This window comes from Lingula anatina, chromosome 1, assembly GCF_051362555.1.
Source record: "Lingula anatina isolate TDL-2025a chromosome 1, LinAna3.0, whole genome shotgun sequence".
In the NCBI taxonomy this organism is placed as follows: Eukaryota; Metazoa; Brachiopoda; class Lingulata; order Lingulida; family Lingulidae; genus Lingula; species Lingula anatina.
In genome coordinates this window covers 27,178,563-27,205,613 of record NC_141767.1, presented here as the reverse complement: position 1 = coordinate 27,205,613, position 27,051 = coordinate 27,178,563, and the positions used below count along the sequence as shown (strand labels likewise).

General features: G+C 32.7%; 3 protein-coding genes across 11 annotated transcripts; 1 reads left to right on the top strand and 2 right to left on the bottom strand.

Annotated features, from left to right (window-relative positions):
* Positions 1 to 236: 236 nt before the first annotated feature.
* On the bottom strand, positions 237 to 17,716 carry LOC106165123 (palmitoyltransferase ZDHHC14). Of its 5 annotated transcripts, none has more exons than XM_086997470.1 (12): positions 17,574 to 17,716; positions 17,181 to 17,465; positions 11,123 to 11,292; positions 10,477 to 10,632; positions 9,406 to 9,543; positions 8,992 to 9,043; positions 7,989 to 8,091; positions 7,507 to 7,616; positions 7,051 to 7,234; positions 6,703 to 6,802; positions 5,127 to 5,200; positions 237 to 1,971 (listed from the first exon to the last, which is right to left on the bottom strand). In XM_086997470.1, exons 2-11 carry the CDS (start codon positions 17,399 to 17,401, stop codon positions 5,151 to 5,153), a joined length of 1,284 nt encoding a protein of 427 aa, XP_086853596.1. In that variant the 5' UTR covers positions 17,402 to 17,465; positions 17,574 to 17,716; the 3' UTR covers positions 237 to 1,971; positions 5,127 to 5,150. The 5 variants fall into 5 exon arrangements, with proteins under 5 accessions (XP_086853596.1, XP_086853649.1, XP_086853497.1 ...); XM_086997523.1 differs by having other exon boundaries at positions 7,081 to 7,234; positions 17,574 to 17,715; XM_086997371.1 differs by lacking the exons at positions 5,127 to 5,200; positions 7,989 to 8,091 and adding an exon at positions 8,698 to 8,800 and having other exon boundaries at positions 17,574 to 17,715.
* Positions 16,404 to 21,207, top strand: LOC106165124 (8-oxo-dGDP phosphatase NUDT18-like). 4 transcript variants are annotated; one of them, XM_086997746.1, is made up of 8 exons: positions 16,404 to 16,465; positions 18,285 to 18,400; positions 18,621 to 18,781; positions 18,962 to 19,082; positions 19,217 to 19,310; positions 19,848 to 19,988; positions 20,208 to 20,316; positions 20,529 to 21,207. In XM_086997746.1, the coding sequence occupies exons 1-8, from the start codon at positions 16,407 to 16,409 to the stop codon at positions 20,769 to 20,771; spliced, it is 1,044 nt and encodes a 347-aa protein (XP_086853872.1). In that variant the 5' UTR covers positions 16,404 to 16,406; the 3' UTR covers positions 20,772 to 21,207. The 4 variants fall into 4 exon arrangements, with proteins under 4 accessions (XP_086853872.1, XP_013398678.2, XP_086853974.1 ...); XM_013543224.2 differs by lacking the exon at positions 16,404 to 16,465 and adding an exon at positions 17,628 to 17,666; XM_086997848.1 differs by lacking the exon at positions 16,404 to 16,465 and adding an exon at positions 17,900 to 18,039.
* On the bottom strand, positions 21,197 to 26,961 carry LOC106165122 (peptidyl-prolyl cis-trans isomerase-like 4). Of its 2 annotated transcripts, none has more exons than XM_086997147.1 (13): positions 26,760 to 26,961; positions 25,777 to 25,844; positions 25,130 to 25,194; positions 24,868 to 24,985; positions 24,503 to 24,645; positions 24,094 to 24,190; positions 23,851 to 23,967; positions 23,522 to 23,646; positions 23,225 to 23,291; positions 22,670 to 22,781; positions 22,277 to 22,358; positions 21,905 to 22,019; positions 21,197 to 21,695 (listed from the first exon to the last, which is right to left on the bottom strand). In XM_086997147.1, exons 1-13 carry the CDS (start codon positions 26,827 to 26,829, stop codon positions 21,360 to 21,362), a joined length of 1,515 nt encoding a protein of 504 aa, XP_086853273.1. In that variant the 5' UTR covers positions 26,830 to 26,961; the 3' UTR covers positions 21,197 to 21,359. The 2 variants fall into 2 exon arrangements, with proteins under 2 accessions (XP_086853273.1, XP_013398672.2); XM_013543218.2 differs by having other exon boundaries at positions 21,905 to 22,022; positions 26,760 to 26,960.
* Positions 26,962 to 27,051: the final 90 nt, after the last annotated feature.

Here is a 27,051-nt window from a genome sequence, read left to right as displayed (position 1 = left end):
TGTCACTATACAACCTGTACCTATACAAAAATCCAAAGAAAGTCAAGTCTATCAGGTATTTTTTTTTTAATTACTGGTATAAAACTAGGATAATTGTCATTAAAATCTGGGAGTCAGGGGGGTGATGCTTTGAATATTGGCAATTCAAACAAAGCCACGCTGGCACTTCCAAAATTAAGTTATTTTTGCAATGATAACAAATGACAGAATAAATGAAATCGCATTCAGAGCAAGTCTAAGTATTTAAATAAGTCTTATTTATTGTGTAAATCTACCATAAGATAATTCCACATGATTTACAGTAATGTCTATTTCTGAGAACAAACAAATATGAAAATTGAAGAAACGTTACTTAGATTGCAGGTACAAAATTATTACAAGATAACATATGAGCAAATTGGAAAACGGCATACTTCCAAGCACTTTTGTTATTCATTTGATTTCACAATAACCCTACATTCGATGATAATAATAATTTAATTACATAAATTTGTGTAAGTATAGGCTCAGAATATATCCTCAATATGCCTGCAGCTGGTAGTAAATACAGTAATCGGAGTAATGTGAAGCCAGCTACACTACAAATATCTCCTGACATTTCCATACCCACCATTTTCCTTTTTAAAAATCTGATTGAAAAAGGAGAAAATCTTTTCATATTTACCCTTTTTCACTTTTACTGAGTTAGTGCTGATAGTTACCAGGTAGTCCAAATAAATAAATTTCTCAATCATTTAAAAACTTGATGGAGCTTTTCATAAAATTTACACAATATTTATAGTTTGTAACCGTGTACTGAACTGATGTTACTGAATCTAACAATGGGCTTCCAATATGTTAACTACATTTTAAAAAAATTATCTTATATTGGAAGAAGATACGCGTTTTGTTCTAAGGTGGGCCTGCAGCAGCAACCAACTGATTAACAGGTATTACTACAGATACAAAAATCTCAATTAATCCTAGCAAAGGACTGAATCCCTTCATATCTTAAATGTTGTTTTTACGTTATCCTTTTCAATTGGTCTGTATATTTAAATCAACAAACATAAATCTAGATGGATATAGCACAGTATTATACACTCCAATCTTATATAGGTATATGGAAATATTTAATAGTTAGTTATGTACAGCTTTGGACTATCACTACTACTACTAGTGTTGTGTATAAGATTACTGCAACCTATGTTTCCTTATATCACTAAAATAGTCCAGACTTTTTGAAAAACTTCCTCACTATACACAACATATCATTATCAAAAAGGAATGGAGACCTCTGTTAGATAAACCAAATCAGCCAAAAACTAAAGCATTTCTATCAGACATCATACATAAAATATGTTTGTTTTTTTTTTTGTCTCACAAAGTGAGACAGTTGAAGCATCCACTTTAAGCCAATTTAACTTATTTATGAAAATAAACATCGATAGAAAAGAACTGCAAAAATAACTTGATTCACACAAAAGAATCAGCTCCCTTTTCTTGGTTACATGATTTCCTATCATTTGTTTGGTAACAGTCATATTGTAATGGAGTTAAATATGTGTTTGGCCAGACTGCAGACCAGCCTTCATTTGAGCAAACAGCATCACCATAACAAATGTCTTGAGGTTCAACCAAGCTGGAAGCTACTGTGCCCAAATTTTGATCATCATATTCATTGTCTTTAGTGTGTGTGTGTGTGTATGTGTGTGTACGCATGCCCTAAACTAAGTACTTCCTATAATACACATGTATATCAATGTCCTTATATTTCACAAATTCAATAAGCCTTTTGAGATTAAAAAATGTCAATCATAGAAAAAATTTTCTTATAATACACGTGTATGATCTATACATCCCCAGGTCCAACGTCCTTCATGGCTTCCACATGTGTAATGGTGCCATCAGAATTTGAATACAAGCCTGATGCTTTGTCTTCCCCTGGTAACTGTTCTCTGATCCCTGCTGGTGCACTTGTTCCCTCATGGCCTGCAATGAAGATGACAAGATTACACTCAGTGATGGCTTTATATGGATGGTACACAGGTGAATGCCCACCTTCAATTTCTGATCAATTTCACTTGTGTGCCAGGCAGCTGTTTTCTAGAATGGTTTTTTTTATTCCTTATGTAGAAGGTAGCATGGGTATCAATCAGGCATGGGACATCTAAGAGTGCATTCCCATAGATTTAGATCGATCCATCGAGATCGACCTAACTTCCTGGGGGTTCACACTAAATTGATGTCAGCCAAGCGTGCACGGTAGTTAACTCCCCCCTTACAGCTTTTAGTAGCAGGACAGACGCTTAAGCCGCCTAAGCTGACTGTAATTTAGTGAGACTCCCCACTGGGATAGATTGATCTAAAATCTGTGGGAATGGGGTCTAAGAGTGCATTCAGAAAAGATGATCTGTGGCCTAACTGGTCCACTGATTAAATATGGCTGGCCTCACCAAAAAGCAAGCCGCCCTAATCCCCTGATGGTCCCCATGCCTTCACATGCCCCATTAAATGGATTGAATCTCGGAGAGTTTGTAAATGTCTAAATCTATCTACCATGTATTTGTATTTTTGTCAGAGAAAATGGAAGAATGATTAGACATCCAAATGACAAAAGTAGTGATAAAAGGCCACCAACAGGCACTACACCTGACGGATACTTCTGGAAATCAAGTCAGTGGCTGCATTCAATATACCACTTCTTATGCAAAAAGAATTATAACACAGATGAGCAGAGTTAAATCCAACATTATCCAATGGAAACAATATGCTCTTTTATCTCATGTAAAAGTGTGAGTGTGAGCTAGAATTTTTATTCATTTCCCCAGTCTCCATATGGAGTTTTGTATATGGCCAATAGTAACATATTTTGTGCAAAGCAAAATACCCTTTCTGGAGTTATATGAAAAGAGTTAACCAGATATCTTCAATGAAAATGGACATTTAAAAAAGATCAGAATTATCAAGCTGGCATGAATAATTCAAACTGCGCTAGTAATGAAAATAGCACTTGTATAAGACATATATTTTTCTTGTTTTTATATAACTTTTATAAATACAAATATCTATCCATGTTGTCCACTATTAAATCAATGATACATGGCAACAGGATATACTGCATCATCAGCATTTCTTAAATAAGCCATTAAGCTAATAAAACCATGTTAATATGAAAGTCTATAGCAAAGAACATGAAAGCATGCCAAATGCTACCTTAAATTCAATTGAATATCTACAATGCAGCTACTTCATAATTATTCATTAATGATAACAACAATCTGTGAGGGGAAAAAAAGGCACTACTACAATGAATTGTTACAGATAACAATAGTGCCTTTAGTACGGAGGCGCATTCTCAGTTTTACTTCATATCAACAATATCTAAATCCAAACAAATTGCCTGCTGAGTTGTGTAATCACATCCATGCATCAATTTTCTGTAAAGCTAGACAAACATGCAGCTTACAAAACTAAATCCTTCTTATTACTTTATGGAAATCCTGCTTAAGCAAGTGCCACGCTGCCAATTTTTGTTCAATTTTAATAAGCATCTTTTAACATGAATATAATTATTTTCAAGGAGCTGCTTTGCCAGTTTTTTAAGGGTTATTTCTGCAAAATACTCTATATATTGATACTTTTTAGGGTACAATGATATCTTTACACAGGTCATTCATTCAAAAAAGACAGCAATGCTGTCAAATGGACATATGTATGAAGAATTTGATAGCTGACACGAGCAGTGGCATTAAAACTAAAAGCGATGAACAACCAATTTAAAGATGACAGTGCACCAAATGTTTTTGTCAAGTTGGATGCAATATTAGATAATTCTGAGCAGTTTAATTGCCATCAATTGTTACTACATACTGCTGTCATTGTGGACAATAGAAACCCTATCTAGCATAAGTCATAAGGCTTCATATCCATGGGACTTCAAATATGCATATTAAAAATGCCAATGCATGAGAAATTCACAAAAGACTTTAAGAAAAAAAATCAGATCTATCAAGTCTTCTTATATTACTTAAAATGTATTTGGGTCCTAAAAAAACTTGTAATTTTAAGAAAATAAGTTACATAGTTTTTCTTTAATGGTGACAAAAGAGGCAAGTACTGGTTTATGCTTGGACACAGAGAATCTGTCCATAAAAAGAGTGACAGAAGGCAAACATGCAAAACACAACAGAAGGGCTTTTTTTTAATCAGTACAAGTAGTAGGTTCCTACCATTAAATCTAGTCAATTTTACTCTTTCCCCTTCAGAATATGGTCTCTATCTGCAATAATAGCTTTAGAACCACAGCAAAGATTTAGCTATTATTGTTTCAGATTATTCACATGAAAGCCAATCTTGAGAAAATGTTCAAGGCAGTGTTCAGTATTCTCTATGGGAAAGTGAGTGTGACAAGTTGTTGCATCTCGTGTTACTTTGTAGAATAGACCTTTGAGGGATTTAATACAGTTTACTTTCTGACAAGGCATTTCTTATTACATTTGGCATTTTGTTAAGATCTCCTGCAGCATTCAATCAGACACATGAATTCCACTAGTGCTGTAACAAAACACTGTTTAACTATACAAGTGCCACAAACAAAAAAATGATGAATATTTCTGTACGTTTTATGAAAAATGAATGGCTTCATTTATGCTATTACTCAGAATTCAGAAAAAATATTGTTCGTAAAAGATAAATAAATAAATAAAAATTTTAAATGGATAAATAAATAATAACATGGGCAGAAAGTAATTAGTACATAATACTGTGAAAAAAACATACAATTCCTTTCGACAAGAAAATCAATTTTTTCTTTTACTAAGGCACTGTATTGTATTTCTGATACCATTTCAGGATTCCACACTTAATATTTTCCTTGTGAACTGATCCATAATGGAGTAATAACACATAAAAACAACCATGAAAGCATCACAGTCACAACCAACACATAAACATGCCTTCTGTAAATACAAAAAAAAAAAAAAAAAAAAAAAAAAAAAAAAAAAAAATGTACATCTTACATGCAAGCATGTTAAATCATAATGCTGACTATAATAATACGTTTTTTTAGATGCTGCATTACACAGACAAAAATTCACATGTGACTGGCAGAGTGTGTGCAGAAGAGACTACACCAATCTACTTACCCTACAGAATCACACTACAAAAGATCATGGTGATGTAGGTGTAGGAAGAGTTTGATAGGAATGCAGAGAACCACCTGAAAACAGGAGATATACTTAATGGGAACTCGGTACAGAAGATAGCAACCAAAAAGAGAATGTTCAATTTATTCTAGAATGGAGATTCAAGATGTTTGTCAGTTAAGTTTGACAAGAGATTATGTGTTCACACTGGCCATGGCTAAGGTGAAATTTATTTAATTTTTTTCATTTTGATTCATTTCATTCATGTATTATAGGGATTTATGAATGTGCATAATAATAATAATAATTTGCCTTATTTCTAGTTGGTATGGTAGAGTGTGTTCCAAGAAAAAAAAATGATAAAAAGGGTGAGTGTTCAATGATGAACACAACATATTCTGTTATCATCTATTTCTGAAACATCCAATTTGTGAGGAAATGTTTTCAGAGAAAAAAAAAACTAATCAAATGTTGTCAATTAATTTAAAGGGAAGGGTCAGAGTAATGGGAAACTGCAAAACATATCAATATATCCACTGTCCAACAAACCAATGAATGGCAGTAAATGCAACTAAGCTGCTTAAACATGAAAATACTACAGCACTACGGTATGTCCTTTTAGTGCTTGCTATTTTTAAAGTCCCACCAGCAGGCATAAAAAGTGTGCTTGAATTATCCCTCTACCCATAAGTGTGGTTATGGTAATAGGAGTGAAAGTAAAAAAGATAGAAATGATAACCATGAGAAAGAATGAACTAAAAAAAAAAAAAAAAAAGAAAATGTTAATCATCTGACTTCAATTGCCAGCAGCATGTGCTATATATAGCCCAGGTTTTCAAGCAAGGTTTTCAATTTATATCTAACCTGAAAAAAAACTGCACTGCCTTCATCAGGCAAATGTGAATCCTTCTCACCACTCATGTGCATCATTTGAGAATCAAACTGACATTTAAAGATTCATTTTCCCAAGCAATAACCCAAGCAATATTGTTTCAAAAGAGACTACAAGACAGCAATGTATTACCCAACTCAATGAAACATTTAAGGGAATAAAACAAACATTTAATGTAGACATTTTCCTGTGCTTGGATCCTTTAATTTATGGTATCCATAAGTCTGACAATAAATGTTCATATCAAGTCCTATGCAAACACACCTGTATCCCTTTCCTGTGAGAGCAATCAACATGAATGCTTCATGTGACACACCAATCTATTTCTTTCTAGATATACAGGCCGATTGCATGATATTGATTACATATCTTTCAAATATCCGTAGTGATTATAATCATAGCTCTGCGGCGATTTTCAATTAAAAGCCAGTGCCAGGGTATTGCATGGTTGCAAAGTTGATGGACATCTTTATAAAGGCCATTAAAATAAGAACAGCAGAGCCTCACCTTGTAATTAATCTGCTACAGAAATAAAACAGATCTACTGTTACATGATTACTATCTAAAGGCTGCATAATATCAATCATGTTAAGTCAACAAAATATAAATTCATAATTTAAAAGTTAACTTAACAAATTTTGTGAAAAAATTTAAAATATTTTCATTAAAAAATTCTGCCTTTACCTCTTATTGGTGGAAGTCTGTTATTGGGCATCGAGTTTTCTGAAGAAAGGGCACTTGGTGGTACTACGTAGTCATTCTGATTGGAATAATTCTTTTGAGGCTGAAATCATAATGAGCAAATATAAATTCCAAGAATTTATACCACAATGGATGAAGAAGTAACATTCAACATTACACTCAAGCCACTGCAATTAGTGATCCTCGTTAAGCAATACATACTCCTGTTTGTTTGAATTCTAATGCTAATAGTATGGTTAAAATACCAATAGAAAAAAAAAAAAAAATAGAAAGAAAAGATCCAAATAAATGATGTCATGATGCACTGAAAAAAAGACCCAATAATCTCACTTGTTCGTGGCTAAACTTGACAGCTGCTACCTGTGCATGTGAATCCACAGTGCTTCCATAGCTTTCATGCCTCACATTGACAGCATTCCTTTCTTTAGGAGATTGGTTGTGATACATGTCAGATGGCTGTGACATTTGGACTGGTGTCTCATCTGGCACCACAAAGCCCCTTCTGTCTAGTAAGCTGCAATCAATTTCATGAAAAAAAAAAGTCCGATTTCAAAAACATGTGGCTTCTCATAATGACATTTTTACCTGTGGCCAGTTTTTTTTTCTTTCTTTCAAACGTCTTATTTTTAATATACAGCATCAAATCTCTCACAGTTTCCCAATGCAATAATCACTGACATTTAAAAATGACAGACAAACGAATAGCAATAAAAGGAAATTCCAGTCGGTCTTCAATAGGTCTTCCTCCACCAATAATTCTAACAGACGCCAGGGCTTATTACTAACCTGGGGTATTCTGGGCCACATATGATTTCACAGCAATTCCCTATACAGGAACCCTGACTGAAAGGGTTGAAATTATCTTGAGCCCTTTTTGATGAAAATGATCCCTTGATCTGAAAGAAAAAAGAGTAGGATAGCAATATTATCATTTGCTATATTTTGATCAATGCCAAGAATTTGCACATTTAGAAAAGAACTATCAATGAAACCAACCCTCCCAAGTATTTTAACTACATTTAGAAAAAAATTATTTCAAGTTCTCCATATTTTCCTCCATGCAATATAAAGAATGAAATTACACTTACAACCTAAAATATTCTGATAACAAAAGTATAATTCATATACCAGACATTTACAAAATCAAATCAAACCAATCAAATATAAACAAATCAAATGAAATAGGAAGATAAACATCATGTGAAATGCATTTACAACGATTCATGCTTATTAAAACTTTGGTGAACAAAGGCTACACTTATACTTACATCTTCATTAGTTGTTTGATTAGATGACACGAGATAAGTATGAAAACCTGCCAAGCCAAGAATGGACCACACAGAGAAAAAACAAACTACTGCTTCTATAATGGTGGGACCAAGTTAAGGAGAGGTATAATGTACTTAAATGTGATTAACTAGAAATAAAAACATAAATCTAAATGAACTGGTGATTGTTCCACACAAAAAGGATGAAAATCAAAAAGAAAAAACAACAACAACAACATCCAAAGCAGAAATCCTGTAGGTATTGATTTAGGAAAGGCAGCAAAGATGAAAACTAATGCTCTCCCTGCTGCCATCAAGACCACTCAATTGCTTGTGCTGCTACCAGCAAAAGCAGGCTGCTAGCATTCTCTAATAAAGAATTACATGTACATCAACTATGTAAAAAAAAAAAAAAAAAAAAAAAAAAAAGGGAGGAGTGGACCATGTGTTTAGAATTGTCCTAAATTTGGTAAAATCCATCTGCCAGACTATTAGACATTGTTTTCACCAGCTTTGGATTGAATTCACATTCTGCATTCATGATAAAGGTCAAATCAGTCAAACTTGTCGTCCTTTTCATTTATTGTAATCCTGCCCTGACATACCACTGACTGTGATATTATTTCCATGATTTCAAATCAATGTGTTAAGATATGTTTAAACAAAAAGACAGAAAAGCACAGAGATATAGGCATTTTATTGAACTCACGTCTTCATTAGTGGACTGCCCTGTGGCTGTCAGATATGTATGGTATCCCCCAAGTCCAATGAGGGACCAAATAGAAAAGAAGCATATGAGGGCCTCCACAATAGTGACCTATGTTAAGGCACAAACAGACATACAAGACATTTCCAACAATTTGAACAGATTTTGAACATCCCTGACATTTTCTAAGTTCCACCCCCTTAATGCATTTTGCCCCTAAATGTGTTTCCTCCAATTACAATAACACTGAGCAAGGTTTTATTAATGAATGAACTGCTAAACACATTGCAAGGATATCTAACTGGGGAGTCCCGTAGAGCAATAAGAAACTGACCAGTTTGTTGAGTTCCTGAAAAAGAGAACAAATAATGATTCATGATAATGAAATAAATGAGTTTGCATTGTTTAAACAAAGGGAAAGCAGATGAATCTGCCTTGTCTCAATATCTCAGATATTTCAAATGCAACAAATAACAGTTTCATATAGTATAATTGAGATCATTTGGGATTTATATTTTCAAGCTATATAAAGTGCACCTTATTTGCAAAGAACAACTGGTTGGTGAAGTAATTATCACAATGATTTGACATGACAGTATTTCTTGTAAGGTGTCACCAGATAATTCATCTTAGCTACAAAACAGTACTAACATGTACTGATCAATTTATCTGAAAATTACTCTGAAAGACAAAACCATGTTTTATACTTACTTAATACTAAGTGTGTTACCACCACAGCAAATATGAAGAGACAGAGGACAGACAATGACATGATGAAGAGATAAAAATATCTGTAGTTACGCTTCCCAACACAATTCCCCACCCACGGGCAATGGTGGTCGAAACGTTCTGAAATGGAGACAAAAACAAACCTCAACAAAAACATGAATGTTGTGTATAGAAAGAAAAATAACTGTGAGACATCCTAATATGAGCAGAATAGTCACTTATATCAATTACTTTTATAGCTTCTTCAATCAACGGCTAAGATTATCAAAAACATGGGAGCTTATTGATTATAAAGCGTATGAACCTCTTTACAGAGGCGCTGCTATAAGGGTATTCAGAAATGTGCATTTACAAAGATTTATCACAAAAATTCATTTTATATGATCTGTAAAGATCATATTCACATCAATTTACCACAATATACACAATAAAAAAAATAATTGCTTATTTCTGATTTATCACTGTAGTGTTCTCAATGTCACTCTTTAAGTCTTAAGACTTTCACTCTTTAAGTCCTAAGACTTAACTTTATGTCAGTTGAATACAGTTTCTGGTAATGCTTTACCCTACCACAGCCCTACCCCTGTCTAGTTTGAATATTTCACAAAGAAGCCAGATCCTGTATTACTTAAAGAGCTATATACATATATATGAGTATATTCAGGTCAATGACTTACTACACAATTAACAGCAACTTATACCTTCTCTGCTGTTATTACATTTACTACACACATTTAACTATTTTGTGGAAGCATATGTCCCTTACATTGGAGATTTTATGAAATCAGATCTAAAAAAAGAAGAAATTACAGGAAGTGCACAAAAGGAAAGTGAGAAAATATACCTAAGCTTCTGCAACAACTGTATCAAATGTATCATGGATAAAGTTCAACATTTAATAAAAATTCACTTGAATTGAGCTGTGGCACCTAATACTGAGGGCATAATTTAAATCCATTTTTCCAACGTTTTTTTTTTTTTGTGCTTAATATCAGATCAATTATCAAACTGGGTGCACTGTAAAATGAAAGTTAAATTGTCTTTTTTACTTACCTACGCAATTATCACAGACACTACAATGTGATGCCCTGGGAGGCCTAAAGATTTTGCAGGTATAACAAAACTTCAGCTTAACCTTCTGCCCTTTAATAATAACTTCTCTGACTCTTGGAGGAGGTCTATAATTCGGCTGGCATGAACTTGGAACCTCTGCAACATTGAAGACAGAAACATAGCTGATCCTATGAGTTGAAAATCTCTAAGACATGTAACAGATGATATGCAACACATTTAATTAATATTGCTATGACCAGGTTAAATTTTCTTCAATCAATGTTTTCATCTTTCAGCATCATCCCTCATTCTATTCCCCTCTCCCCAACACAGCTTAATTTTTCTGACCTCATAAGCATGTGTTCACAGACTTTAACTTGACCTGCTAATAATATGACTTGGAAAGTAACATGAACAACTGGCTCATAATAAATTTCAGTTGACAAAGCTTAAAAAGCAACCCTCCCCACTGTGAGGAAAACAAATATCATAGCAATTCTACAATGGGTGTTGAGCCTTACTTTCAAGAAATTACGTAAACGAGCCTAGAAATTCATGGTAAACTTCTTTTGGTCTACAGTTTGGTTAGATTTATCTTCACCTCTAGAACCTTTGTAAAACAGATCCAAGGGTAGTAGGAACTTACCTATTTGTCTCTCCAGATCTGCGGCCTCATCAGGTGTTGACCTGGGGATCACCCCAGGGTCACTGAAGCTTGTGCGGAAAAGCGTGGATAAAACAAAGATGAACAACAGCCCTGCAGCCAAAGGGACAACAAACCCAAATGAAGGATACGTCTCGACAAAATATCTGCAACTTGAAAGAGAGAGAAAAAAACTAAATATCATTTCTGTGTTAATTAAAAAATAACTGTCATCACTTAAGAAATCTTGAATCTATCTATCTATCTATCTATCTATCTATCTATCTATCTATCTATCTATATATATATGTAATAAAAAACAAAACACCAAAACATCATTTAGGGACTAATTCATAAGAATTACTCTTGTTCTTCCATAAAATATTGGCATCAATAAATACAATTTCCTGGCCTGGCCCAATACAAGGGTGATTCATAAAGATTTAATTCAGTCTTAGTGCTACAAGGTCCCCAGAGTGCTGCCCTAGACGCACATTTTTCAGTTAGTGTACTAGAAAGCCCTGCTTACTAATTGGTTAGCACATCCCTTTCTATTTGTGCCATTACAACCTGACAAGAAAAGAGAGGAATGAAAAGGAAAAAGGAAACAAGATCTATTAAAACAGTAATCTTAGTTATTGATCATGATGCAGTCTTTTCCAAAGAAACCTCAAATTTCAGTAATCAGGTTTTTTTTTTTATAAATCAGGTTATTTTGTGTACTCTTACAGAGTCAATAAACAATTCATTTCATTTCCCTTGTTATGGCATTGGCCACAAATACATGACTTCCTTGGAAATGGAAGGATGAGGACGACATACTAGTAATTTTACATGAGGTACCGTTATTTTCCTTCAAAATTCTTTTAAAACTTTTCCACACACACACACACACACACACACAAACACACACACACACACACATATTCAATTTGCAGTATTCTTTTGATAAATTGATCCAGTATGGTAAAGGAATGCATAATTCAGACAAAAACCTTTTTTTCAAAATAGTTTTGTATCTCACAGTGGAGGGATGAATAATCCTTTAATGTTATGATCTTTCCTCATATATTTTCTCCAAATGAATCATTTCTACAAAAGAATATTGCAAAGCAAAGGTCAAAACTTATTGCAAAGATCATTGTTAAGACATATTATTTGCTTCAGTTTTAAACACATTTCATCAATCTTACTTTCAATGGTATAAATATCTTCAAAATATCATGAAAGCCACTCTACCATTCTAAGAAATATGTACCAAAATATGAAACCCCAATATAAAAATTGCCACCCTATGATAAATGCAAGGAAATAAAATTAAGGTATCAAACAAATTCTTCAATACTTTAGCTCCTAAGTCATCAGTCATATGGTGACCCAAGCCTGGTGTGAATCATACTATTACACAGAGCAAGTACACATAATACTGCAGCACGTTCTTGTATTGATTTGCAATTTAACAACATCCAGAAGTGTAAGAAGCAATATTTCAAGCTGTACAAGTAATTCAGCATTTTCTTAAAAACCTGAAAATTTTTTTAACCTTCCACATTCCTGAATTAACAAGAAATTATAATTTTGAATTGTATTTAAAAATCTGTTTTTACATGCAAAATTATTAAGTATTAAAATTTTATTCATTTCATGATATATATTTATAATTTTTTGACATCTTAAAGGTTTCACAACCTGGTAAAAATCTAGTAGTGTGCTACATTCTTTAAAGCAGTAGTAGAAATATGTATTTAAGTAAATTTCATATTGGTGAGTAACATATAAAGCAAAGGCACAATTACTGATCTAAAAGAAACAGTTGAACTTGCTAATTGGTATGTGCACAGAAACCCAACCTTTCATTTCCAGCAGACTACTACATAATCACGTCTATCATTACAATACATATTTCAATCAATGTCATTCCTTATTTTAACACTGCTTAACATCACCATATACAACTGTCTGTAGAAAGATAAAATGGCTGGAGCTCACAGGTACCAAAATCCTAACTGTTTACCCAGGTATAATTTTGATTTTTACCAATTTGGTAAATACATTCTTGGTAATGGGTTTCAGAGTCTATGTATGATTTAATCAATAACTGATCTATCTGGTGTCTATATTATACTTATCTACATAATACCCTGTGCTAATGTGAGACAACTTGCATCTAAGTAGACAAACAGAAATACCTGTGGTATTCTAAAATAAAAATATATCATCAGATGTTAGAAAGCATGTACAACACACTTCCGCCTGCACTGAAAGTACAGGAGAGAGGCCTTAATTACAACCTAGTTAGCCTGGCATAATGGTGTAACTGTTTCTACATATTGTGCATGTGTATACATTATTTATACACACAAATTAATGCATTAACATTCAAATGTTATTTCTGCAATGCTTTTTTGTAAATAGTTTCACGATATCCATCAAAGTTTGATTTTAAATCATTATGACTTCAAAGGGCTAAATACTTTCTTTACCAGAGCTTCAAGGTGACCTCACAGGATAAAAAAAAAAAGCTACATACAAAATGGTATTTGCAATGGACTAATGCACTGCTCATTCTGTATCAATACAGATGCTGCTTGAAAATGGTATACATAATAATATATTTGTCCTAACATTTTAACCCTTTCAAATAGACAGTTGCATATCTCATCTGCAATGCATATGAAACAATAGTAAGGCATTTTCACAGATATCTTAGATATTACAATATTATGAATTTTTATTCATTATATAGATGCATCAAGATAAACCTTTAAGAAGTAAATCAAAATTGATATGTTTAATGTGCTCAGTAGTGATCATGTAGGAAAGTTGTGCAATATGTAACATCTTGCTTGTCATCTGTTATCCCATAATGAAAACATTTATCTTCTCAAACATGATGGACGTCCTTGCACTTTTTAAATATAGATCTACTAAAACTTTGTTTGAAGTATAATTTCAACTGGTACTTGATATCAAATTTCTATATGACTTTCACTTTCTGATGAATTTTTATTGTTGTTTATTTAAAGTAGTTATGTACAGTGCTTGTGTACTGCATATTTATCAAGCTAGTATCAACCCCTTTGTAAATGTAAATCTAATCCAAAGAATATGCTATGGTGCATGAAGTGATCCAAGGGACCATTCCCAGACCCTATCGTACTAACTGTGGATCGATCTATCTCCAAGGGGATTCTCACTAAATTGCAATTTACTTAAGCAGCTTAGACGTCTGTAATGCTTAATGAAGCTGCTAGGGGGTAATTAATTATTGCTTAGCAGCTTCAGTAGGCGTGCCAGACATCTAAGCTGCTTAAGCTGAAAGCAATTTAGCAAGAAACCCCTTGGAGATGGATAGATCCTGTTAGATCGATCTACTAGTAGGTATGGGAACCCAGTCAAAGTCAGTTTGGGACACTTTTTCAATCATGAATATTCCCATCAAATAAAATTGATATATTCCCAAATAATCTCTACCAAACATGGCCTTGAGAACAACTTTTCTTTCTGAGATCAATGTTTGAGGCAGTTATTGGCTTTATACAACCCTTATAATGTACTCATCCCACACACATAAAACATTTAAATCCACCAATGGTCAGACTAATGTAGATTTAAGATAAGAAAACTGACTGTATACCAAATGATGCCGAACCATTCTAATGACCTATATGTAAGTTTTATCTCTACCACTGGGACTTCGATAACCGCAAATTACAATTACGAATCAAAGATAGTTTGTTTCTAAAACAAAATTGAGTAAAACAGATGGTGCAGGGTTTAACTGCAGCTTAGTGGCAGCTCTTACTTCCCTTTCTTAATAAGATGCCATGACTGACAGAAGAGGTAAAGATAAAACCACAGATCAGTTTCAAGACCATTTTTTGTTTTAATGTAGTTGATGAACATTTGTTATTTTTAGTCTTCTGATATATTACATTCAGGCCAACAAGCAAGAATATAACTAATCTACTGTCAAGGAAATTTATGATAATTTATTTTTGCATTTTCATTCAGTTTCTGATTGTCAGTTTTCTGGAAGTGACCTTTGAAATTAGGACTGTTATATAATTCATACATGAGCTTAGAGAGCATCAAAATATACAGTAAATAAATGTCCATTGGAAAACCAGAGCATGTGATCAGATACCATTGAAAACAGTAAGAGAATTAATTTTCTCACAAATGTCAAACATCTCACAAATTTCATTTTTTAAAAGATTTATCATTTTTAGTTATTCAAATAAACATACTTTCTAACATGCCTATAATGTGCTTCTCATATCTTCAACATCCTGTTTCCAAAGTTACTATCAAAACTTAGCATAAGGAAAAGTGCCAACCAACTTCAGAGAGTAATAACTAATACAGGATATGTTGTGTATTTGAACAATCAAACCATTTAGTGTTCATCAACCTTGCACCACTTCATGATGAATGAATTCAAGGATAAATCATGCAAACCACATCAACACGCAGTAAACAATGCTCACTTTCCCTAAAGTTAATTATATGAGGCACAAGCTATCATTATGAAGTATTAATCAAAACTGATGTTTCAATAATGTATCACCAATTTCAACTATTGTAGAAATGAGAAGGTGACTTTCACTGGCCAAGGATCAAACCATCTTCCTCAGTATACAGGAAGAACACTCTACTCTATTGGTTGTGTTGCTAGAGAGAGCAATCAGAAGATATAGGAGATTTCAAATCTGATGATGGCTAGACACTTCGTGCAAAGCATAAGGAACATGATATTGGATGCATCTGCATGAGGAGGATGATAAAGGTGTAAGATTAACGTCAAAACTCACACTGATATTCTCATGAGAAAGTTGATAGGAAAAAGACTAATCTACTCTTGCCAATATGCCAGGTTGAAGAAACAAATTTAAATGCAGTGGAAACTTCTAGCCATAGTATTTGCATTTTTCAATTTATTATTATTTTTTCAGTGGCTTACTTGAAATTTACCTGCTTGTACCACTGTGCAGATTTAAAGAGATTTTTTAAACACCTTTCTTTGTCATAATATCATAATAAAAGCTGAAAAATGGTGCACCTTTTTTAAACTGCACTTTGACTGAGAAAGTTAAATAATAATGATGGGCTGTTTAGTAGCTTTGATACAAGAGGTGGTGCTTTGTGCAAGAAAATATCATAATAAAATGTACAAAAGGGCTACCACCGACTCTGCTTCAATTTCTGGTTCAAATTCATTATAATGTGATATTATAGAGTCATTCTGTCTCTATTGTTTTTTTTAGATTCACGAACCAATCAACTGATGACTCAGGAAAGCAATTACCAAAATAAACACGATAAGAAGTTTTTGTGTGGAAATAAGTAGGTAGATTTAAATTTTCAATAACCTGACTGATATTTGATAATAGTTAGATAGCATGCTTAAGTAGAAAAAGAAGAAATCAGCTTTGCTAAGTCCAGAGTATGACAAAAAGAACCAAATGTCAAAGAAAATAACTTCAAATTCAAGTCAACTGCCATAACAATAAACTCAGTAGCCTTGAATGTATACATTGTTCATCTAAATAAAATTATTCAATCTAATTAAATATGATGTAACCTTGTATTGCAACTTGTATGAATGCATGATCTGATCTTATAAAATTTTGATCTAAATTGCTTAACCAGTGATTTACTTACACAAACCTTCCTTAATTACATAGTACTTCCCAACTATGAATTTAATCATTCAATACTTTAAGAATATATAATCAATGTTATATTCATGAATTCCACTATCATAAGATACACAGTATTATTTATCTTAGATTCCTAAGATGAAGCTTGAATAAATATGTTCTATTTAGAAAGCTGAAAATATTCCCTTTTTTATTTCTGATACTGCTCTTCACTGAATTCAGGGCAAACAAAAGAGAAACCATTTCAAACTAACTCTTCAAAATTAATCATCAGCCAAGCAGATTCATATACTTCTTCCCATTTCATTCAAATTAAGCACTACATTAACTAGAAATACAATATAGAAAAAATCTTTTAAAAATATGGATTTGAAGTTCATAACACATTGTTTACTTACTCAAATATAAAGAACAACAGACATGTCCCAATGATCAGAATGCATGTGAAATAAAATATCCCTGCTTGTCTGGCCATCATGATCCTTCCGTCACAGCAAAATTTGTTCCTCCCTGGGAACACCTCCCATTTCCGTGCCGTATGTGACATCTTCACTATTTCTTCGACTGACAGTTTAGTGGGAGAATCAGTAGCAACAGGCGAGTACTCAGCATCTGTCATCTCACGGACATTGCAAAATCATCAACATCAGATCATCCTAAATATGCCGGTTTCACGTCTAGATCTGAAAAAGTAAATGATCTTCCTTAAAGGAACGTAAAAAGATATCATATAAAAATCAATAAAGAAAGTTAAAAACGACTTTAAACAGTGATAATATGAGAAATTTTACCTCGCTGAATTGTTTGTCCACAAACTAAAGGAAATCTAACGCATGCGTTGCACCCTTTTCCGGCATGTGAGCGGCACCTGGCGGAAAGAAATGGTAAATCACTAAAGACGGAAATGAATGAGTGTTCATTAAGTAAAGGAATAGGCAACAATAAAAACAGTCTTTTATGCTAGTCGAAAAAGGCGTTTACAAAGATAAAATGACGCATTGAATGAAAAATGTTGGGGTGATTGCTGATTATTTTTGATATTTTGCTAGCTTGTCTTGTGTGTCATGGCCGTGCCAAGTTGAGTGTTGCTGTTGCATCCCGTATGTCAGTGGCAACAGCGAATGTTTTTAATATTTAAAAAAACTTAGAAAAATCTCTTTTGCAGAGTTGGGTGTGTGTGAACATGTGCATGTGTGTCACTGTGTGGATGCATGGACAGGAGTCACCATATATTAGTATCTAGCCAGTGATTTGTTGGTAGATAATTTCAGAAATAAAGATAAAAATGGTACATGAAATATGATTAGTGAAAGAAATGAGCAAATGAAATGGCACTGCCCTTTTCTACATTTAGTGTGTAGTGTGTGTTACTGAACCACTGGCGTAACTGCCAGGCAAGTGAAGTTCTATGCAAAAGCTTTCCTTGAAATATAATACTAAGAGAAATTTATTTGTTTCATTAATTTTTTTATTTTATTTTATTTTATTTTTTTGTTTTGTAGCTTGCATCCACAAAAATACATGGCTACCTGTAATGATATTGAAACTCAGCTGCAGCATTGCTTGCTGAACACTGGACTTCCAACTCTGAATGTTGACATAGATGATCCAAACCCTGGTATGATACATATATGATATAAGAAATACCGGTACATAGTCTAGCGACATAATAAATATCCTTAGCATGTAGGTGAATAAGGTATTTTTTATAGCCAATAGTTTAAGGACAATTTTGGATAAAGTACAATGTACAAGAGTTTTTAAGTAACCAAATGAAAAGATCTACGCATTTTTGAACTATTATTGGCTATTCATAATTATTTTTACTTTTTTTGCAGTGGCCTTTATACCCCACACCAAGAGAACTGTATGTTATATTGTATGTGGGTTGTTAATAAATGACCAGAATGAAGTCCTCATGATGCAGGAAGCAAAGGAGTCCTGTCGGGGGAAATGGTATCTACCTGCAGGAAGGCTGGAGACAAATGAAACACTGAAGGTAACATTTCTGTTTTAAGTCATTATGATAATGATTATTTTTCTGTAAGAAGTTGTTATCCAAATGAAACTAAATCATCAGTTTCCCAGGACATATTAAAATGAAACCTGGTTTTAAAAATGAATCAAAGGATGGATTTAAAATCTCCCAATTTGAATTTGTTCAAAATACTTTTTTCAGGAAGGAGCTAAAAGGGAAGTGTTGGAGGAGACTGGTCTGGAATTTGAACCCCAAACACTTTTGTCAGTTGAAACACAATGCGGTACCTGGTATAGGTTTACTTTTACTGGAAAAGTAACAGGTAAATAATGAAAATATTTTGCTGATGACACAATTTTTCAATTTTCAATTTTCAATGTGGGAAGAACTACTTGACCTATCAAAATAAATTTTTATAGTTTCTCATGCACAAAACAATATATCCATTTTTTGTAGGTGGGAAATTAAAAACCCTGAAAGAGCAAGATGCTGAATCACTTCAAGCAAAATGGTACTCTGTGGAAAGCATTAAAGAAGAACTACCTCTCAGGTATCAGTGCACTCACCTGCATTAAAGGGATAATAACTCTTCGTATGAGATCTATATTTAACAATAGAAACATTGTAAACAACTCAATGAAATATAACATATTCTGTTTTACCACAAAAACGGCAGTTATAGCTATTATTCTGATATCTGAGCTTGTCATCGGACCACATGACCTCCTTAGATGGCTATAATTTGTTATAATCTCTTAAGAGATTATTACATAAAAACAAACTTTTAAGAAAAAAAAACAGGGACTAACTTTGAATGTAGAAATGGATTCATTAACCATTGGTAAATATAGGAAGATTGGTGTTTACTCCAGGAAAATTTTTTTTTGGCCAAAACGATCAGTTATTATCTCTTTAAGTTTCTGGTTCTAAAGATGTTCATCCAAAATATAAATTTCCTGTCTATTTAAATTGCATAGGAAGAAGGCCCATTTTGTTGAGCAAATTTTTTCCTTAAATATTCAGAATTCTTGGTGAAAGACGATGCATATGTATACCCTATTGTTCATATTTAAATTTTAAATTTCAGGTTGAAGGATATTCTCTATTTAATAGAGATAGGACAAAGATACCATAATTTGGATGATAAAGGAAGGCCTCCTCCTTGCATGCCTCTCATAACACCACACCAAAAATGTTTACTTCGTCTTTTCATTGTTGCTGTATGCAGGTATGATCCATTGGACTTTTATTCTTTTCATTGCAAAATATATTATAAGGAAATAAAATATTTTATACATATTTTCATGATTTGTTTCAACATATACAATATAGTGAGAAGAATTAACCCTTAATTTTAAACAGAAATGCTGTCCATTCACCAAATCCTTTTCTACACTTTTTACACAACTATAAACAAACAATGAAATAATCGTGGATTTCTTTTAAGTGACAGGGAGAAAGTTCTAGTCTGCAGTAAGGATTTCCCTCATTTACCAGTAGTAGTAATATATGGGCGAAAAGACAATCTCAAGTATGCAGTTTCAAGATGTTTACAGGTTTGTACCACACTATCAGGTATACATCATGGAAACTTGTGTTAATCAAAATGGTTACAATTATTACACAATTTCATCCACATATAGACCATGTGATAAAGATAAATGAATTTTAAAAAAATTATAACTGTAAAACCCTTTTCTTGTTTTAAGTTTCAACCATGCAATCAAAAAGTCTAGAAAGAAAATGAGAGCTATGTCTTCTTCCACAGGTTGCTCTAAACTCTGGACAAAATACCCCAGACATCAAAGTTTGTGGTGTATTGTCAGTTGAACATTCGGGTGATTTGGAAGCAGTAAATGATGGTATATGTCTAACAGTGTTATATCAAATGAAAGCAGAACCCATGACTGGGAAAGACTACAAGTGGCATTCCATTGAGAACAGCGATTTGAGAATACAGCTCAGGAACAAGATGAGAGAAGGCTCAACTGTGCCTTCATTGATGCATTAAAATAATTTGTTAGAATATGTGAGTCTCCATTCCAAATAAAGACTAATGGCCCTCGAGTTCATAGCCAGGGTAGACAGGGTTTGAATTTATTTTATCTATGAAGCTTATTATACCATCATATATTCAAAGTTATGTTAATGTATGCACAACATGGGCACAGCCGGAAACGTGACTGATGATAATAATAAATTTTTTTAAGAGACTAATGGAATGTTCTAACAATATTTCACTTTGAAAGTCAAACAGTAAGGTGCATTAAATATCTTAAAGTTTTGAGGTATTGTTAATGAAAATGTCAATGGAAGTTTGTGAAATTGTATTGATTAATGCATACATAGCAGTTTTTAAAAACATTTCTCTGCTGTTTATGTAACTATTGAAACTACACTAGCTGGTCTAGGTACTTTGTAATAAAATTTTATAAAAATGTTTTAAATATTTATTTCTTGCTTTAAAGTATTGAGATACACTGAAAACAATTATCAAAATTTAAAAATGTACACAAATTATGCATATATCTGATAAGAGTGCATGTGAATATATGCAACTTGATTTTATTTGTATGCTTTTTCTTCTTTAATTGATCAGCTACCTGCTCCGAGACCTGTCTCTGCGTTTAAACTTGTCTCTTTCTTTAAAATCCTCATCTGAACTTTCACTATACTTTGCTCTGCTTTTGTCTTTCTTTTTGTATGTTTTGTCCCTACGTTTTTCACTCTCTCTGTCTCTTCTGTCTCTGTCCTCATTTCTGTATCTATCTCTTCTATCCCTGTCCCGATCTTTGTCTTTTTCTCTTCTTTCTCTGTCATCATCCCGGTCTCTTTCTCTTGTATCTCTGTCCCATTCTCTCTCCTTTTGCCGTCTATGATCTCTTTGCCTGTCTTTCCTATATGAGGGACTTGTTGACCTTTTTCTTTCACTTTTCTAAGAAATTGATAAGTATTATATCAAAGTATTGTAGCATATACATCGGTCATCTTTTTAAAATCAGTGGATTTTTTAATTTTTCTTATTTCTCATAAAAGTTGCAGGTTGAGTCTTTAAATTCTTTTACTTAAAAAAATCCCCACCCAAAAGGAATATAAGACAGTTATACAATATTCTGGAGATATCTTATTTGTGAAAGTAATTACCTTTCCTTGTTTTCTATCTCTCTCCCTGGATCTAGACCTGCGATCTTTGTCCTTTATATGCTTCTTATTTTTCTTCGAGTCTTCAACTTCTTCATCAGAATATACAAAATCATACCTGCTATGACACATTAAGGATTTCACATTAAATATATACCAAACCAGATAAGATTGCCATCTTTTTAAAATAATTGCTACAGATTTTTATCAAAATACAATTGCACCAGATCACACCACTTAGAACAAGAAAATGCAAGAAATGACGATGCTTTTATTGAGTTATAAGAAAACGTGTGCACAGGTAAAGCATTATAAAGGTAACTTGTACTTTTGTTTTTCAAACAAAAATTTTGGCTTTAACTTTTAAAAGGATACTTGTCTTTTCTTTCTTGGTTTTTCAACACGTATGTTGGTGGACTTTTTTGACGGGTTTCATTAACATGTTCAACTCCTTTTCCTGATAAAAAACAAAATACAATTTCTATACGATATAATTTATCTCAAAGCAATGCTTGATTCATTTCAAAAAACAATGTACAATTCCTTAAAGCAACACTAGGTTTATTTACTTGAACAATCATTTTGGGGAATACTGAACATACATAGAGAAGCATTATATCTGTGCTACTCCTTACTCAAAAAAATTAAATCGTCTTACATGTTTCATAATTTTAATAATTAACAAAGTTACAATTTTTAAATAGTTAAAACAGTCAATGTTGTCATTTTCAATTATGTATGCCCTTGTTATTTGTGTAAATGTCATACCTTTTCCTCTCCACTTAATCTTAGCTACAGACTGGCTGAAGTCAACATGTATCCTTCGATCATCAATCAATACATTGTCCATCTTAAAATATGCATTCTCACACTCGCTAGCCTGAATAAGGTGAAACACAAATCCCCCAATGTTATCAATTTTTTGCTTCTGAAGAATGGTTCAAATGAGAAGCAACAAGTACCAATAAAATAACAATCTATTAAAATACTGTCAAATTAAAAGAGCTTTAATTCCAGTGTTCAGGAGGAGTAAAAAGCTAAATGGACATGTAAATGTGTATGAGATGAGAACAATAATAAAAAAAAAAGAATCAATTTGAGTTTTAATTTAAAAAGAACTTTTAAAACAGTCTTAAACACAGCTAATACACTATGTAAAAATTGTACTTCCATACCACATGAAGAAAAAGACATTAGTGATATAAAATATACTTTTACATGGTGCTTTCGTTAAGTTGGAGACTTTCAAAAGTTAGTTAGGAAAACTCTTTTTCTCAAATCTTTTGAAATGCCTTTTAAAATAAAATGTGTACAATAACCTACCTTTTCAAATTCAATAAATGCATATTGCAAGGAATTACCTGTCTTCTGATCTTTGATGACTTCACAACTAAAAAAAGTAATCTTTGTATATTTTTCTCTTTAACTAATATAAACATCTCGAATATTTCATGTCTAGGTCTATCCAGTAAAAAAAAAGTTTAACACTTCAAATACATCTATTTCATTTAACTACCCTTGGTACATACTACAAAAGCATGCATAATATATCCTAAATAAATATTAAATACAAATATGCAGCTTTCCAAATGGTAACTCCTATAATACAAATAAAGTTACCTTAATATGTTTCCAAATCTTGAAAAAATAATTTCCAAGTCCTCTCCAGTTGTTACAGGGTTGAGTTTACAAACAAATAACACATTATCTTCTGGCTTAACATCTACATCTGGGAGATCTCCAACCTATGATATCAAATATAATAGATGAACATTTAAGTTAACACATGACTGGTAACATACATGAAGGCTATCATCTAATGTTTATGAAATTATAAAAGTAAAGTAAACATTCAAATAACTAGATTCAGCACACCTATCTGTCCCATTTATTCATCCACTTATTAAAATAAATCAGCAGAGGAATTATGTACAAAACACCTAGCTTACCATTTCTAGGATCTGTGCATTTGCTTTAGCTTCTCTCTCTTTCATCATTTCTTCAATCTCTGCCATTGATTTCCCTTTGGTGTCATCTATTTCTTCATCAAACCCTATGCGACCACTCTGGCAAAATAATTATATTAATGACATTAAAAATTGATGTTTTAATAATAATAATAATAATAATAATAAATATGCTCAAACATTTCTAAAAATGAAAAAAAAAAAATGATACTATGAGTAACTCACATCCAACATTTCTCTGCTTGGTTCAGGAGATCTTTCTGGAATTTCCAACCCTGGTGGGTCAGGATAAGGGTCATCTAGGATTATTGTGTGCAGTATCCTGCAGATATCAAAATAGGATATAATAGGATATAAAGTAAGCACTCAACTGTTTATATGCCATCCTATCAAGCATACAGAGTTGTCATCAATTATAACCTTCTAACATTGCATCGTTTATTTTAAATATGTTACAAACAATGATTGTTACAGTGCAAGATATAACATGTATCTGAGGAAAATGCGCTATCAGCCAAAAAAGTCAATAATTGTTAATTAATAATCTGCAAAAAACTCTAAAGCTGATGTTTTATTGTACGAAATTAAACATATAGAAAAAAGCTAACTAAAAATCAATATCTTAATAGTGCACCTTATATCTTGGAATGGACGGTTCTCTTGATCACAGTGAGCCTCATTTATCTTACTGAGGGTATCAAAACCCTCTGACACCTCACCAAACACTGTATGCAAGCCATCCAAATAGTCTAAATTATCTCCAGTTGTTATGAAAAACTAAAATAAAATAAAAGACATTTTTTAATGTTAAAACAAAGCTATCATCAATCTAATCTATAAATTCTAAGAGAAGTAATTCTTCTTTGAGTTACATTACTAAGCTTTAATTGAAATTTATTTCTAACTGACTCACAAAAGCTAATCAAAATTATCACATAAATCACATACGCCTCACTGACTATTGGTGCATTTTTTAATTAATAAAAAATGTTGTATTACCTGAGATCCATGCATGTCATTGCCATTGTTAACCATTGAAACTGTACCCATCTTTTTGTGCTTGAGTATGGGCTTCACTTCTCTTTCAAAAAACCTGGCTTGTTCTCCATAGAGTTTCCTTAATACAAACAGATATTCACTACTTCAACATATTTTATCATTTAAAAAATAAGTACTTAGTTAAAGTTATTCTATCTTAAAATTTGTATTTATTAGAAATGAGAATTATAAATTTGAAAAGAATTTCTTTAATATGACTTACTCAAAGATGGCAGCCCCTCCCCTCCCACTCCCAGTGGGGTCTCCAGTCTGTGCAACCAAATTTCTCTGAAAACAAAATTAAATTTCTAAATATTCTAGTATAACAAATGATAATCATTATTTAACAATAGATGGAAATAAATGCATTCAACAGTCTAAATTTTATTTGTCATTCAATCTAAATAATATGCAAAATGCATTTTCATACCATACATCCATAATATTAACTTTTAGTATTCTAGTTTACTTTTCTACTGTTTTGCTCAAGTCTGGGTAGGATACACTGTCAGGCAATTATTTGATCTCATTTGCTGTCTCTAGATAGCATCCTCAGTAAATACATAAAACTCAATATACAAATGCTACAGACAACACTCAAAAGATTAAGAAATGATACATAAATGATACATAAGTGTCTCCACAATCCTTTCAAATGGATTGTGGAGACAAATGGTTAACAGGCTATTAATTGTTGCTACTAGTTTAGCAAAACCTGCAATACATGACGTATATACTGTTTCCAGCTAAAAAACAGAGTTATAATTCATAAAAAATTACAACCAAAAAATTGCTGTGATGGTATTAAAACTCTCTATATTAAAAGGTTAAGAAGGTAAATGCTGACAATTAGTTAACCTTACATCTTACCTGAATTGAATGGAATAAGGAAAAGTTGTAGTATTTTATCTTGCATAACTTCAAGAAATTTAAGCAACCTGTAAATACAAAAGGGGTGAAAATGGTAAGTAAGTGGAGTAGCATAAAAATTCATGTGTTAGCACTCCTATCAACAATTTTGATATATATGGTGTCCTAATGCAAAAGACTCAAAGAGCTTTAAATGACATCTGGTTTGGGCATTATGCGGGAGCTGTTAAACTTTTATCTTACCTCTCTCCTCCTCAACACCCCTGTAAAACCAACCAGTTATCTCACCAACAGAACTGTGAGTAAGGTAAGATCCATTTGCTTATCCACCAGTATTAAGTGCTACCAGTTAGGCTGCTGTGAAATTCAGCAACCAAAATCAGAATTCTGCATGGTCAAATAATGATGCATTTATTTTCCCCACTAAGAAGCAACCTGTTGCCCAGAATTGAGTGCATTATAAGTTATGTGAGCAACATAGCAACATAATTATTCAAGAGTTTCCTTTGGGGGGGATGAACAACAAATTCTCATGAGGAGAAGTCTGGTCAGAGCCATCCCCCTCTCATGGCTCTGTAGATGAAAAATCTGGGTAGCTTTAAAGGAATGTAGGAATTAAGGCAAGATGAAAATTTGAGTGCTCCCACATCAAGATGGATGTGCAAACTGGTCATCATTTTACACTTTTTGAGGCATTTGCATTCATTCTAAAGCACAGCGTACACATTGAAAATCGTCAGTAGGAGTGCTAACAATCCCCCTAACAATCACTGTTTTAAATTTTACACAGAACAGATCAGGTTTGCTTTTGGTATTGTGAAGACTACCTGCATATACATTGTATGATATTATGAATTGGGTATAGTTGAAGAAGAATTATCAAAATGATCTTGACAAAAACCAGCTAGAAATGCGTCATTTAACAGTGGCAGTTCATTGAAGTTTGTACTGAATAAACAACTGATTTCATAGTATATACTTACTTCTAGGTCTTTCTTCAGTATAAAGATCAATTGTTAGGTCCCCTACTGAGGTCTCAAGAATAACAGCCATGTTAAAAAATAGGCAACTTATTTTCAACTTCCTTATTTTAACAGAGGTTGCATATATATATAGATTAATGAAACAACACGACCGACTGTTGGTAAACTAAACGTTCATGCAAGTGCTCTTCAACAAAAAGAGGCTGTTAAAGATCTACATCTATAATAAGCGTGTAAAAGTGAGACTTGAATTTATTCAAAATATTTCATGTCAAACAAATATATAAAAATT

Excerpts from the sequence above, each read along its gene's own strand:
- LOC106165124 (XM_086997746.1), top strand. The coding sequence starts at position 16,407 with ATGACTCAGGAAAGCAATTACCAAAATAAACACGATAAGAAGTTTTTG. Across the intron at positions 18,401-18,620 it reads CATAGATGATCCAAACCCTG|TGGCCTTTATACCCCACACC; the intron begins GTATGATACATA and ends CTTTTTTTGCAG. Across the intron at positions 18,782-18,961 it reads AGACAAATGAAACACTGAAG|GAAGGAGCTAAAAGGGAAGT; the intron begins GTAACATTTCTG and ends TACTTTTTTCAG.
- LOC106165123 (XM_086997371.1), bottom strand. The coding sequence starts at position 17,401 with ATGACAGATGCTGAGTACTCGCCTGTTGCTACTGATTCTCCCACTAAA. Across the intron at positions 10,633-11,122 it reads AGATCTGGAGAGACAAATAG|AGGTTCCAAGTTCATGCCAG; the intron begins GTAAGTTCCTAC and ends TCAATGTTGCAG. Across the intron at positions 9,544-10,476 it reads TGTCTGTGATAATTGCGTAG|AACGTTTCGACCACCATTGC; the intron begins GTAAGTAAAAAA and ends TCTCCATTTCAG.
- LOC106165122 (XM_013543218.2), bottom strand. The coding sequence starts at position 26,829 with ATGGCTGTTATTCTTGAGACCTCAGTAGGGGACCTAACAATTGATCTT. Across the intron at positions 25,845-26,759 it reads TACTGAAGAAAGACCTAGAA|GTTGCTTAAATTTCTTGAAG; the intron begins GTAAGTATATAC and ends TTGTATTTACAG. Across the intron at positions 24,191-24,502 it reads CGTCCATTCCAAGATATAAG|GATACTGCACACAATAATCC; the intron begins GTGCACTATTAA and ends TGATATCTGCAG.